The 14,091-nt window shown below is 59.8% G+C and overlaps 1 protein-coding gene across 1 annotated transcript; it reads right to left on the bottom strand.

Annotated features, from left to right (window-relative positions):
* Positions 1–4,021: 4,021 nt before the first annotated feature.
* LOC129474458 (uncharacterized) lies at positions 4,022–8,765 on the bottom strand. Its single transcript, XM_063633296.1, has 5 exons — positions 8,709–8,765; positions 8,135–8,617; positions 7,159–7,395; positions 6,681–6,884; positions 4,022–6,001 (listed from the first exon to the last, which is right to left on the bottom strand). Exons 1-4 carry the CDS (start codon positions 8,763–8,765, stop codon positions 6,840–6,842), a joined length of 822 nt encoding a protein of 273 aa, XP_063489366.1. The 3' UTR covers positions 4,022–6,001; positions 6,681–6,839.
* Positions 8,766–14,091: the final 5,326 nt, after the last annotated feature.

Consider the following 14,091-nt stretch of genomic DNA (forward strand, 5'->3'; position numbering starts at 1 on the left):
CTGCCCCACGGCATCACTCACTAATCCCCACACAGCCCCGAGGGGGGAAGGAGCTACTATAAATCCCACTTTACAATGAGGAAACTGAGGCACGGAGAGGCTCAGCAGGTTGCCCGGTGTCAACAGGGAGGAAGCGTGGTTTGAATCGGACACCGTGGCCCCAGGGCCCATGTTCTTGGATCTGTCCCGCAGCCCCCAGGAGCGTGGAGGGCCCTGGGCTGAGCAGAGAGTCCCTGCTTCCTCCAGATCACAGCCTGGACAGGCTGAGCGTCCTGGCCCTGAGGTCTGCAGCCCAAACTGGGCTCCCGTCCTGCAGTCCACTCTGTAAAGTGGGGGACAGATGACCTGTGGACTCTGACACTGTTAGTCCTCCATCTACCCTTGCTCCCCCTCCCTGGGACTCCATTTCCCCAGCAGTAGCAAATGAGTTGGAATGGGTGGGTCTGGAATGGGTGGATAGTCCCAGAGTGGCCCAGGCTGTCCCCCGGGGAGGGAGCTCTGCCCAGCACAGGCTGCAGGGAGGGGAGGGGAATGACGTTGGGGCAGGGACTCCAGGGAGCATGGCTGGGACACTGAGCCTGTTACCCTGACTTTATGGCTGGATGAGCAGTGAGTCACTGCCTGTTATAGGCTGTGTCATGCACCATCTCCCTGGGGCGGTCCCCTACCCTCCTGCCCCAACCTCGGGGCACCCAACTTTCAAGGCTAGCAGTTGGGACGCTGCTAAAGGTTAGGGTAGTGTGTGCTGGGGGACGTCCTCTCCCTGGCCGTCAAGGGCCCAGGCTCAAAGTCCAGAGCTGCCTGTCTGCTGCACCAGGCTTCTGTCTCAGAAGTGCTCGGCTGGCAGGAGGGGCCCGGAGCCCATTGGCCATGCTGGGCCAAGCCCAGGCTCAGGTGCAGAAGGCCCAGATGAAGCCCGAGGGCTGAGCCACTTCGGGACAGTGAGAGGTGCAGCGTGCACTCAGGATAATAAAGTGCCTCAGGCACAGGTGAGTGTCTTCACCCCTCCAGTGGCCAAACGTTTTAAACAGAAACTTCAGGTATGGAGGGGGAGGAGCTAGGCCTGCCAGCGCACGGCTGAGATGTTCTTCATTTCTGGAAGGGGATCTGCAGCATTTGTTAAATGACATGTCTGTAACGGTCCCCCACAAGCCCCCTTCGGGGAACTTATAAAGGCCACTCACTACACCCGTTTAAGTGGGCTGGGGAAACTGGACACACCTGCACGTCCATCTCCAGGGACTGGCCAAAGCCCCTCATACATCCCATCACAAAACATCCTGCAGCTGTCAAGGGAGGGAGACCAGACCCCCAGCCTTCTGGGGGCTTGTGGGGAAAAGGTGGGGTGTGGGAGAGGCAAAGGATCATTGCTTTTCTTTTAGAAACTGTATTATCTAAATGGTGACTGTCAGCGTGCATTACTCTTTCAAAAAGAAAGTCCAAAAGGAAACCCTATGGAGGGCTTTGCTTTGGCAAAAAGAAAAAGGAATTGGTTCTTCTTGCCTTAGCACCCACCATCTTCCAGATAAATCCCCAACTCCTCGGGCACCCCCGACCCCCAGGTGTCCTTCCCCATCTTCAGTCACCCCAGTTCCAACCATTCACTCATAGCAGTCACTCTCTATGGGCCTCAAGACCCTTCTTACCACCCCAACCTGTTCCCTCTGCCCTGAAAACCCTTTCCTCTCATTTCACTCAGCAAACTCCTACTCATACCTCAAAGCCCTGCCCAAATGCCTTCTCCTCTGTAACGCCAACCAACACACTTCCATGGTAGATAAGCTCCAGGCTGGGGCAGGCTGACCTGGGGGACCTCTAGGTTCTTCCTTATGGAGCCTGAACTTCAGCTATAAAACAGGGCATGATGGAGGGAGCTGTCTTCATGAGCTCTAAGTGGTTGACAAGGATGATGAGGATGATGATGACAATGATGCCATCATTGTGAGGACCACAAGCCAGACCGGGGTGAGCTCTTCCCACCTCCCAGCTCCCTGCGAGGCTGGGCTCATCACCCCACTTCCTGGATGAGAACTCTGGGCACATGGGGTGCTCACTTGCTCCAGACACAAAATGAAGGAAGGGCTGGAACTTGCACCAGGAGGGCCTCCTGCCAAGCCCAGAGTCTATGTGCCCAGAAACCTGTGTGGAGGACCCGGTCTCAAACTCATTTCCTACGGATTTCCAGGGATTCCTGGTCAACTGGTCCGTGGCCACAGGGCCAGTGCAGCTCAGGGCCACAGCCGGGAGGTGGGCAGCGGAGGATGGCTCCCACTCACCCGTGCCCCAGGTGAGAGGTTCCTGCCCAGAGGGGCCTCTTCAACCACCAGCAGCCCTTGCCCTGTTGGAAGAGAAAGAGCAAGAGGAAGGGGGTATTCACTCCACCCCCCTCTCCCTCCACCCCCAGCCCCGACGGCCTGCAGGGGCCAGGGAAGGGGTAGGGAGGGCGGACTGGGCAAAGCCCTAGTGTTCTCCAGCCAAGGCCAGGGGATTACGAGGCCAGATAAGGCCTCTGGCTGGAGCAGGGCGCTTATCAGACCTCGGGCAAAACCAACAAAGGAAAATGCGGCAGCAGGGGTGGGTGAACGCCCCATCTACCCTCCCCTGGTGCAGCCCTCTGTAGCCTTCTGGCCTCTCTTCATCCCCAGGTGGGGACGAGCCCTGACTTCAAGGCTTATCTCCAGGGAAAATGTTCACCTCCTTGAATCAGGTGCAAATGCTGCCAGCTGCGTGACTTATCAGCCCCCAAGGAAAGAAAGCGTGAACAGCCTGGGGGGAGACACCAGGAGATCTGTAGAGGCTGGGGAGCCCCCGGTCTGCCTGGTGAAGAGGCCCCGCCTCACCCAGAAACGAACCCGCGCAGGGAGAGCCCCACTCCTCTCTCCCCGCGGCTCTGAGACCCCAGGACTCCACAAGCTGAAGTCAGCTCCCAAAGATCCCGTCCCTCCCCCAACTCTCAGTGGGGAGGGGGCAACAGATGGGGCGGCGGGGAGCACAGAGCCACAGTCAGACCTGTCCCGTGGCTTAGTCCAGCACCGCTGAAAGGTGTCTGTCCGGAGAAACGCTGCTCCTCACAGAGCCACGCTCAGTGCCTCAGAGAATGTAAAGTATCGGAGCTCTCACTCCCAGCCCCAGGCAGTGCTCCTGAGCCCACGAAAGACGGAGGGCAGAAAGGCCTCCCAGAGGAACCCTCCCTAAGCCTGTTTCTGTTTATTTCCCCCTTGCGTTTTTAACTCCACAGCCCTTTTCCAGGAATGCCTGTGAGGGCCCCACCAGTCTTGCTTTGAGAAACCTGCTCTGCGGATTCCATTCATCCAGGCCTTTAAGGGTGAAGAGGGCCCTCCGAGGTCTGTCCCCAAGAAGATAGAGATAAATGTGTCCCCTCACGTCCCAATGGCTCTCTAAGCCATCTCGAAACCTCCCCAGCACCAAAGCTATGGAGAACTACCCCCACCAAGGGCGGGGCTGCCCTTCCGCCACATGCCGTTGGAGAACACACTTAGAGGCCAGCGTTCCAACAAAGGCAGCCACCGTCAAAGGCTGTGCAGTTTACACGTTGCATCCACAGCACAGACATGGGCACACACAGCGCTGCCCTCTACAGCGGGAGTTGGGCGCACACAGGGACCTGTGGCACAGGGGCCACCCCCAGCTGTGAGCTCTGTGCTTAGGCACGAGCAAGCCCGCTGCTTCTGAGCGCCTCGGGACAGTCCCACGACACAGGCATCAGCCCCTGTTAGGATGGAGAAACCGAGGTGCAGAAAGGCAAAGTCCTGCTCAAGTCACAGGGTGACCGGGAATGAGTGTCCAGTTCCCAGTCCAGGCCAAGTGACCTTCCTGAGAAGGATGACCTCCCTGTGGAGGGGTGGGTCTTTGAATGAAATATCTGAACCAGGGGATGGGCCACAGAAAGGCCCAGCAGGGACCGGGTGAGACGACAGGGAGTGGGGGCATCTACGGCAACCGAGAGCACTGCCTGTTCCGAGGGAGGAGCCCCCAACGCGTAGAAACAAGCCCACCGTGGTCACATTTGGCTGTCAATTTTTTTCAAGAAAAAATACATCTGGGCTTTTACATGAATTGTTCCAATTTTAAAAAACATGGTGGGGTAACTGCAGCCACCGGTTTGCAGCTCTGACCTCAGACAGGAAGGCATCCCTAGCCAGGGCACCCATGGTGCTGGAGGTGCCAGGGGCGGGGTGGGGGTCTCTGCCCCCACCCAGGGAGCCCCTGACAGTCTCTGGGAACTCCCTGGCCCTTTCTGCATCGCCTGCACCTTGGTGAGACCCCAGGGTTTCCCTGTGTGCCTCTCCACACCTGCCATCCCGCCCTGGAAGGTTCCAGAGGGCAGCCACGTCCACTCGCTCACTCTCGTGTCCCCCTGTCCGGCCCATGGCAGATGCCATCACAAACTTGGAGAAGGAGTCAAGGACAGAACACGTTTGCTCTTCCTTGGCTGTGCCCAGCTCCAGCTGGCTCTGACTGGGAGACGGTGCCCCCAGGAGTGAGCCCTCCCTATGTGCTGGGCACACTTCGGAGCCACTCCCGGGTTGGCTGGAGTGGGCCACAGCTGCAGAGCAGCCCCCAGGCTGGGTGGGTCGACCTTGGGCCCTGAGGGCTTCTTTCTGCAGCAAGAGGGGAGGGGGCTGCAGGGGCTGAGGAAGGTCTGCGGCTGCCTCTGGCGCCTCCCTGTCAGCGTGCTGGGCGGGTTCTTCAGCCTACAAGATGCCAGGAGCCCCTTATCTCCCCTCCAGAGGAAGCCAAGCCAGGGCAGGGGATCCAGGGCTCGGACGCCAGCCCATGTCTGCAGGAGGAGACAGGAGACGCTGGTTTCCCTCGGAACGACCCATCTGGAGACAAGTTCCAGCTGCAGCGGCTGCGGCTGCTCGGGAAATTCTTTGCACATGAGGAATGGGCTTGGCCATCTCCAGTCAGGCACTTGGAGGCAGGCGCAGCCTGGGACGGGTAGATTCGGGGTGGAGCAGGGCGGCTATTGTGGGGGTCAGCCTGGGAAGGCGTCCACAAACCTGCCAGCCCTGCCCTCCTGACGAGGGGACAGCCCAGCCGGCCTGGGAACTGCCCAGTGATCTCAGCGGCCCTGGGCCCCTGAGCTAGCTCTTGGCAGGAGTGTGGCCAAGGCTGCTGCCTCTCCCGGGCTTGGGCGGCCAGGACAGCAGCAGCCGTGGACTTTCTCACTGCCCTGCCGGTGCAGGGCTGGGGGCTTTTCCAAGAGTGACCATGGTGGCTCCTCTTTGCTGCCCTGCAGCGCCAGCCAGCGCTCCCTGGGTGCATTTCTCATCTCCTCACGCCAACCCCACCACAGATTGGGAAACTGAGGCTTGGAAATGGCAGGACCTGACAAAGGCCACCCCGCAGGTCCTGATCCCAGGAACAGAGTCACATTCCAGCAGGGTCTGGCCACCCACCAGAGCAGCCCCGAGAGGCCGCCCCCATGGACTGTACTCGAAGCACCTGGCAGGCCTGGGGCCCTCACCCTTGAGATGCAACCATCGTCCCCAGAGATGGACATCACCACCCTCCTCCAGGGTCACAGACCGAGGCACAGAGCATGCAAGTGGCTCCCCCAGGGTCCCAGAGCCCAAGGGGCAGGGCTGGGCTTGACCCCAGGTGGCCCCCCAGGGTCCCACACATCTCACAGCCATTCCAAGGTGACACCCAACTCCCTGCTCAAAACTGTGCTCTGTGCAGCCCCCAAACAATGGATGGCGCACGCAGGCAGGTATCCTGAGGTGCGGGGGGCAGCAGCTCCAGGCTGAGTCTCCAGCCACCCTCTCCAGAGGACCTGGGGGTCCTGCTGCCTGCAAAGTGCCCTGGAACACAAAGGCCTTGCTTGGTCCATCTGCCTCCACCTGCCAAGACCCTGGGACTTCGGGACATCGCACAGGGCTGCTCTGGCCCCTCAGCATCAAGGTGTCAGTAGGCCTGGCCTGGCTCCTGATCGCTGGGAATGGCTGCCCTTTGCTCCACTCCACCAGGCCTCCACCTGCCATGGAGAAGTTTCCATAAGGCCAGACCCGCCTACATGCGGAACATTAGACATTCTTTTGCAGCCCCAGGACTCTCGCTGGGCACTGAGTCAGGGACTCAGCAGACACAGGAAGGGCCCTGGTGGCCCATCTGGAGGTCAGTGCCCCAGCTGGCTGCCCACCTACGTGACCAGGCCACTCCAGGCTACTCACCTCCCCTACCCTGAGCCTGACTAGGGTGAGGAGTGACAGCCAGACTGGGGCAGGGAAATAGGCAGCAACGCAGCTGCTCACCGAGCATGGCAGCCATCATCATATGGAAAAACAGTCACCTTCCAGGCCTCTGTGAGCACACGTGCCCTTGGGCGTACATGTAGAGGTATGTGTGCAAGTGTGTGGGTGCATCTGGATGTACACACATAAGTGTACACAGGTGTGTCATGAGCACTGGGTGGGTGCATAGGAATGTGTGTAGGTGTGCATGTGCACATGTGCATTAGGTGTGGGGGCACACAGGTGTGCATGCATGTGAGCACGGGCCTGCATGTGTGCACATATATGAGTATATGCATGTGTGTGCACAGGTGTATGTGTGTGACTGCACACAGGTGTGCATGCACAAGCTCAGCCCTTGCTATCCCCATTCCCAGACAGGACCGCACCCCACGGCTGCGCCTCTGGAACGACAGTGCTCACCCAGAAAAGCCAAACCAAGATCTCGGCGCTCCTTCTCCTTCATTGCTGAAGGAGTGGCTTTCCCTCTTTGCTCAGGCCCAGCAAATGTGTGTCTTTGTTGCAAATCCTCAGAGATTGAAGCCATGGCTGGCTCCAAGGTGCCTCTGCGTTCTCACTCCCTCAGACAGGTTTTTGCATAATCCCCAGAGCAGCTTCAGCCAAACCCTAGAAAAATGTCATTTCCCTTTTCAGATTATCTCTTTGAATCATCCATTAAATATTTCAGTCTCTATTATCAATGAACTTTGTTCACGGTGGCAAATACAGAAATGCAAAAAAAGTTAAAGGATGAAAATAAAAGGCTCGCATCGTCCCAGCCCCTCAACTATCCTTTTTTTCTCCATACTTTTGGATGCTTTCCGAAGCCTTTTAACTCCCCTGGATTCTCATCTCAGGTCCCCTCCCGCCCGCAGAGTGGGGCTGACTCTTTGACACTCACCAAAAGCTGAACATTGGGCAGACAGAACTGGAACGTGGCAAACTCTGCTCCTGGCCAGGAAACCCCACTGTCCTGCTCAGAGGCGGACAGACGGCCGCAGGGCTCCTGGGCAGGAAGCGGCAATGCAACCCACAGGCAGGCTGGGCGCTCCCAGCTCCTCCACGCTGCTCCTCCGCCGACAGCCCAGCCCAGGACAGGTCCCCTTGATGGGGCTCCAAGCCTGTCACTGGCAGACGTCTCCAGGAAGACAGGGGGAGAACGAGGAACATGGGGTCAGGAGGCTGCGGGCTCCCCAGGCTCCTCTATGGGGGGGTTAGGAGCAGAGAAGGAATGAAGGAGCGGGCAGGCCAGAGGAGGGAGGGAGGGGAGGAGTGGAGAGACGTTTTTAAAGACAAGAGCAAAAGAGAAAGCAAAGGCGAGAATGCAGGGGATGGGGGGTCCCAGGCACCAGGCAAAGCCCTCCCCCAGCTGCCTGGGTCAGGCTATGAGCCTTCAGCCACCCGCTGGCTCTAAGAGTCTCCAGAATAAATTCCGCTCCCACATCCTAAGGAGGTGGCGTTGCTGAGGTGGTGGCCAGGCTCCCGAAGACAGGGCCACAGTCTAGTCGTGCCCAGCCCAGCCCAGTTGACACTTCCCCCGGCCCCCGCATCTAGTCCTGAGAGTGAGAGTTGAGTGCAGGCCCCGTCATAAACGGCCACGCCACCGCACACGGCCAAGGTCATCGCCAGCCCCGTTTGCATCCCCAGGTAAGTCTGTCAGCTGGGAGACTGAGGGTGCCGAGGGGGTGTGACAGTGGGTGTCGCCAACTGCAGGGACACCAAAGCAGCTCACTAAGATGCCCTGCAGGCTCCTTGGCTTGTGGCCCTAACAGCCCAAACCTGCTTCCCCTCCCTGCCCCCCGGAGGGCACGCCTGCGGTGGGTGGGGTTATCCCAGCACGTGGCAGGACGTTTGAGAACGCTGCAGTCACGGGGGACCTTGAGTGCAATGACCTCCTCCCCAAAAACAAACTCGCTTTGAGCTCCTCCCAGAAGACCCCCTGAGCGGTCCTCGGTGATCTGGCGGCCAGTGCCTGCCATGCCGAATGCAGAGCCCGCGTTGCGAGGGGCTTTGAAAACAGATTCGGTTACACAGGCGACGTGGCCGAGAGCTGTTTTCCTTTCCCGCTCCCTTTTCTTGGCAGCCAGTTTGGGCCCGGCCAGCCGGGTCACCCACAGTGCAGGCTGTTTCCAAGGCCCAGCATCTTCCGTTGGCAGGACCTGGCTGCCACCTCTAACACGAAGCCTGCCCAGGGGTCGGAGATGGTGCTGGTGGATGCGGGGCACTGAGCTCTCTCCCCACCCCACGGACCCTCTGAGAGCTGCAGGCGCCTTGGACGAAGGAACACCCACAGAGCAGGCGCCAGAAGGAGCTGACAGGAGGCTGCGGGGCCCACAGAGCAGCACCCAAGAGGCACGCAGCTGGGTTCAAATGCCAACTCTGCCCTTGCCCAGCTGTGGCCCTGGCTGGCCTTGGCTTCCTCATCATGAAACGAACATGAGAATCACCCACCTCACAGGATAGCTGTGAGCTTTCAAATGTCAGCTTGCTGGGCTGAGCCAGGCACATGGGATGCTCCAGAAATGCCCAGGCTGGAGTCAGGCAGAGAGGGGACACTGCCAACCTGTCCTTGCCCCTGGAGACTGACCCAGAAGTGGCACCAGCAAGGGGCAGTGAGCCTGGGCTGCCCTTGGGCTATTGAGCTCAAAGGTTCCTGCAGAAGGGGGCACACACGGGGGCACACACTGTGTCCAAAATGAATTCTTATACCCGTATGGTGCCCCCAGGCTCCCCAACCCCACCCAGTTGGGACCACCCCCAAGGCACCCACCTCCCGGGACCCCCTCACCGTTGATGAGCTCTGCAGTCCTTGGCCTTCGGGCGAATGGAGCCCCCTGTGTAGGAGAAGCCCTGGAATGCTGCCCTGTGGATCCCAAGGGGTGGCGAGGTCCTGAGGGTACTGTGGGCCCAGTGGGCTCAGCTGACGCCCCAGGCCTCACAGCCCTGCCAGGGTGGAGCCTGGGGAGAGGGGCAGTGCTGAAGGTGAGGAGAGGGCCATGAACTGGCTTTTCTCCCACTCTGGGGGCCCAGGGGCCCACGGTTTACCTGAAATAACCGATGAGAACACAGACCTCTGCCCTGCGCTGACTGCCCTGCTGGAAGCAGGCCTGCCCCTCCCTCTAACCTCCTGCCCATCAGACCACAGGGAGCAACACAAGGCCTCCCACTTCCAGGCCCCAGCACAGCCCCCAGGCCTCCTTCCCCACCCTGGGGTCTCTGGGGCCTTTTCCCCGCAACTTCTCATGGCCTCCCCACTTGCAGGGAGGGACAAGAGCCAAGGAACCTCAGGACTGGGGTTGATAGGGGTCATCCCAGCCCCCTCCTCAGGCAACCCTGACAGCCCCCTTCTCAGGGGCACCCTCCCCCTGGCTGGACAGAGGGTGGCCTTGCCGGAGCTCAAAGCCTCAAGTGGGACCATCCCTGGTGCCCACACTGCGGAGCATCCAGCATCTGCAGGCAGCGTGCAAGGTGGGGACCCACTGCCAGGGCTGCTCCTCAAGGGGGCCCTGCCCAGGACTGTTCCTGGGAGGGGCCCTCCCCGGGGCCATTCCTGGGCAGAGACCAAGGCCCCTGGGGGAGGCCATGTACCCAGGACTCCACCCACAGGGGCCGTGTCTGAGGCGTCTCCTGTGAGCTGGTCCTTATCCTCCTGAACAATGAGACTGTTTTCTTTCCCTTGATAAGTGTGTCTGAGTTAAGGGTTCCCAAGCTGGGGGCGGGCGGGGTGGGGGGTATGTGGGCACTGCTAGGAAAGTGACAGCAGGAAATGAAACCCAGAGCCTGATGGCTGGAGCCTTCCTTCCCCCAACCCCCAATGCCAGCCACCCCTCCAACACCTGCCTCCCTCTCACCCCAGCCCCACCCCAGGCCACTCAGGCCCCAGAAGCCCCTCACAGCCCAGGACTCATGGAACTTAACTCTGCATGGTCACCAGGGGGTTAACGTGCCCACCCTCTTATCTCATTGGGGGTGGGGCCCCCACCTTAGAGGTGTGTCTTCGCAGGCCAGCCCTGGCAGGTCCCTGTGTCCCAGTGAACCAGGGACACCTTCAGGAGAGAGGGGTCACCCGTGGCAGGGCCAGAAATTCCCTCCCGGTCTTTGTCACCTCCCCTGGCTCCCCGACTCTCAGGACTCCGGGCACACAGCTCAGAGCCTCCATCCCTGCATCAGTGCCCTGGGCACACAGCTCAGCTCAGAACCTCTGTCCCTGCACTGGGTTCTCCCCGGCTCTCAGGGCCCTGGGCACACAGCTGAGCTCAGAACCTCTGTCCCTGCACTGGGTTCTCCCCGGCTCTCAGGGCCCTGGGCACACAGCTCAGAGCCTCCATCCCTGCACTGGGTTTTATCTCAGCCAGCATTAGCCCAATGCCTGCTGCACGCCCATCCCGGGTCAGATGCCCTTAGTACCCAGTCCCACTAATGCCTCCCCAAAGCCACTGTGAGAGGCAGGCACTATCATCACCCCCACCTTACAGAAGAAGAGGGGCACAGAGAAGGAAGCAGCTCATCCAAGGCCACACAGCCTGGAGATGCCAACGCTGAGTCCCAAAGGTCTGACTGTGCCCACTCGATGCCCTGACCCGCGCTGTTCCTTAAGCTGTTCTGGCTCAGCTTCTGCTGAGGGGACAAGACGGAGGCACACAGCCATCTGACCACAGTGAGGCACCAGGAAGGGGAGAGAGCAACGTAGGGGAAGGGACAGGAAGGGAACTGCAAGACGGGCCTTGAAGGATATGTAGGAGTTTGGCAAGTAGAGAATAGGGCAAAGGGCCCATTCAGGAAGCATCATGGGCAGGGTCCAGGGGAGAAGAGGGCTTGCTGCTGGGTGGGGTAGCCTGGTGGACTGGGTCACCTGGCTCAGGGGCCGCCTCCTTCCTGAGGGGCCCAGAGCACCGGGAGTGGAGAGCTGCACAGAAGCATGGCTCGTGAGGGTCGAGGAAGTTGGGGGCACCTGGGTTTTGAGGTTTGAGCTGAGACTCCTCTCTTTTTGGCTCAAGTAGAAACAGGTCTGAGAGGGGGTCCAGATACTGTCACAGACAACCCCCACGGGTGGGTGCCCACCCCCATCAGTCACTGTGGAGGCAGCTGGATCCACATAGAAAACACGCCACCAGTGGCTTCTGCTGCTGCTGCAGAGCAGGTAAGCTTGTGACTCGCCTAGCAGGGCACCGAGTGGCCAGAACAGCCCCAGACTCCCAACCCTGTACCGCCTTGTGTGAGGTACCGCCTCGGAGGAGCCTTCAAAGGGTAAATTTTCCCTTCCCCGCCCTCCATGGAGGCCCAGGGTTTAATACAAATGTCCACTGTAGATATTTATTAACTCAAGAAAGCAACCAACGACTATCACTCAGAGACTCCCTTCTTTGTTTTAATTGGCTTGTTTAATTGCTAGCTGTGTGGCCTGGGGCAGGTTGGCTCACCTCTCTGTGCTCCGTTTCTCCATCTGTGTATAGGAATGATAATGTGATCTGTTGCATAAGATTGCTGTGAGGATTAAATGGAAATGTCAGGACAAAGCACAGCACCGGGGCAATGTTGCTGTTTCCTATTCAAGAACTTTACAGATTTTATGGCAAGTAAAAAGCAGGAATCCCTCCCGATTCGCCCTGCAGGGTTCCAGGTTTGCTGTGGCTCTTTTCTTGTTCTCTAGACTTTTCTTGGGGTTAGGGGTGGCTCAGCCCCCAGCAGGTCATGAGTGTCCCTTTTTACTTCTCTTGGTTCTTGGTGCTCATGAGGGCTCGGTAACCCAGGCTTTGAGGCCAGAGGGGTCAAAGCTTGGGTCCAACCAGCTTTGCTGCACTGGAGCCCTCTGCAGCCTCTTGGACTGCACTGCGCCCTCTCGCCCGCACCAAGGCCCGGGCACCTCTCCCCACCTTCATGGAGTGCACTGCCATCCACAGACAAAGTCTGCAGGTGTGGGGTCAAAGAGAGACCCTCGTGGAGACCCGAGTGCTGGGAGAGCAGAAGGCAGGGGAGTCCACGCAGGGCAGGCAGCACCAACCGGGCTTCTGAGGACAGGAAAGGAGGGAGCATCTGGTGGGAAGCTGGCCAGGAGGGAGCTGGGAGCTGGTAAAGGGGTAAGGGAAGGTCGCCTAGCTCCCTACGCCAATGGCAGCCACCCCCCACCCCAGCCTGCCGCGCTGCACCCTCTCCTGCACAGGCCTGAGCCTGCTGCGGAACCGTCTGTGGGGTCCCAAGGCCACCACAGACCAGGGGCTTCAGCCTGCTGCCTTCCCAGACGCAGGGACCCTGGGCGCCTCCACAAGCACCCTGAATCCTTATCTGCTGTGGGCGAAGAGGAAAGGCCAGGGATAAGGCGCGTGTGGGGCACCCTAGCTCTCCCCAGATGGACAGCGCAGGCCGTCCAGAACCCCGTGGGGAGATCCAGTGACACCCACCCCGACGGCCCCACACCACCGCCTTCCTGCCTTCCCAGGTCTTCACCCTCCACCAAGGAGAGAAGCCAGCGTCCTCTCTGAGCCCTGGCTGACAGGCGCTGAGGGCCGTTTCTGCAAGGAAAAACTTTCATGCCGTGGCTCCCGCCTGTAATCCCAGCACTTTGGGAGGCCGAGGCGGGCGGATCATCTGAGGTCAGGAGCTCGATGAGACAAGCCTGATCCACATGGTGAAACCCCGTCTCTACTAAAAATACAAAAATTAGCCGGGTGTGGTGGCGGGTGCCTGTAGTCCTAGCTACTCAGGAAGCTGAGGCAGGAGAATCGCTTGAACCCAGGAGGCAGTGAGCTGAGATCGCGCTGCTGCACTCCAGCCTGGGCGACAGAGCGAGACTCCGTGAAAGAAAGAAAGAAAGGAAGAAAGGAAGGAAGGAAGGAAGGAGGGAGGGAGGAAGGGAAAGAGAAAGAAAGGAAGAAAGAAAGAAAGAAAGAAAGAGAGAGAGAGAGAGACAAAGGAAGGAAGGAGGGAGGGAGGGAGGGAGGGAAAGAAAGAGAAAGAAAGAAAGAGGAAGGAAGGAAGGAAGAAAGAAAGAAAAAGAAAGAAAGAAAGAAAGAAAGAAAGAAAGAAAGAAAGAAAGAAAGAAAGAAAGAAAGAAAAGAAAGAAAGAAAGAAAGAAAAAGAAAAGAAAAGAAGAAAAGAAAGCTTTCATGGCCGCCAAGCCTGGGTCCACCAGGTGTGCTCCGAGCCCGCTGTTCTGTTTCCCGCAACCTGTGGAGCTGCTCCGCGGCTGCGACGCCTCCACGCAGCCCTCACCGGGAGTGCGAGCGGGACACGGTTTCCTGACCTGGGTCGCTTCCTACCCTACCCGCATTTCTGGCGCCTGGAGGAAACTCTTCCCGAGTCCCCGAGAGCCGGCTGAGAGTCCCACCGGGGTTAGGGCCTTCGAGCCTGGCACCCAGATCGCGCCTTACAGGCTGGACCCTGCCCACCTCCCAGTGGGACCCCGAGCCTCGTGGCCCCGCTTGCTCAGAAACCGAGGAAATCGCGGGGCTCCCGCCAGTGCACCCCGTCCCAGTCCAGCCACCCGAGCCGGCCCGTCCCTATGGAAGCCGGTTCCCTGCATCGAGCCCCGGGTGCGGCCACTCAACGAGGGGGCCCACGGGGTTCCACCGCCGCGTGTCCATCGGTGAGCGGGGCTGGGATCACCGACTCAGCCACCAGACACGGAGCCCGCCTCTAGACCAGCCTTCGGCGGGGGCCCGGGCAGGGAGGAAGAGGGCTCGGGACTCGCACAAACTTGGAGAAGTCTCTGCGCGCGACTCCCCGGGGCCCACGAAGCCCTCGGCCCGCCTGTCTAGCTGCACTGGTCGGGGCTCCGCGCTGGCCGCCCCGTGTCGTGCGTCCTTGTCGCCAAGCCCCGCGAGCAGGGCCTGCCCGT

This window comes from Symphalangus syndactylus, chromosome 24, assembly GCF_028878055.3.
Source record: "Symphalangus syndactylus isolate Jambi chromosome 24, NHGRI_mSymSyn1-v2.1_pri, whole genome shotgun sequence".
In the NCBI taxonomy this organism is placed as follows: Eukaryota; Metazoa; Chordata; class Mammalia; order Primates; family Hylobatidae; genus Symphalangus; species Symphalangus syndactylus.

Bases quoted from the DNA above. Each gene is read 5' to 3' on its own strand.
- LOC129474458 (XM_063633296.1), bottom strand. From the start codon at position 8,765: ATGTGCCTGGCTCAGCCCAGCAAGCTGACATTTGAAAGCTCACAGCTA. The intron at 8,618-8,708 runs GTGGGTGATTCT...ATTTGAACCCAG, and splicing joins GCTCACAGCTATCCTGTGAG to CTGCGTGCCTCTTGGGTGCT. The intron at 6,885-7,158 runs GTGAGTGTCAAA...ACATTTTTCTAG, and splicing joins TGCCCAATGTTCAGCTTTTG to GGTTTGGCTGAAGCTGCTCT.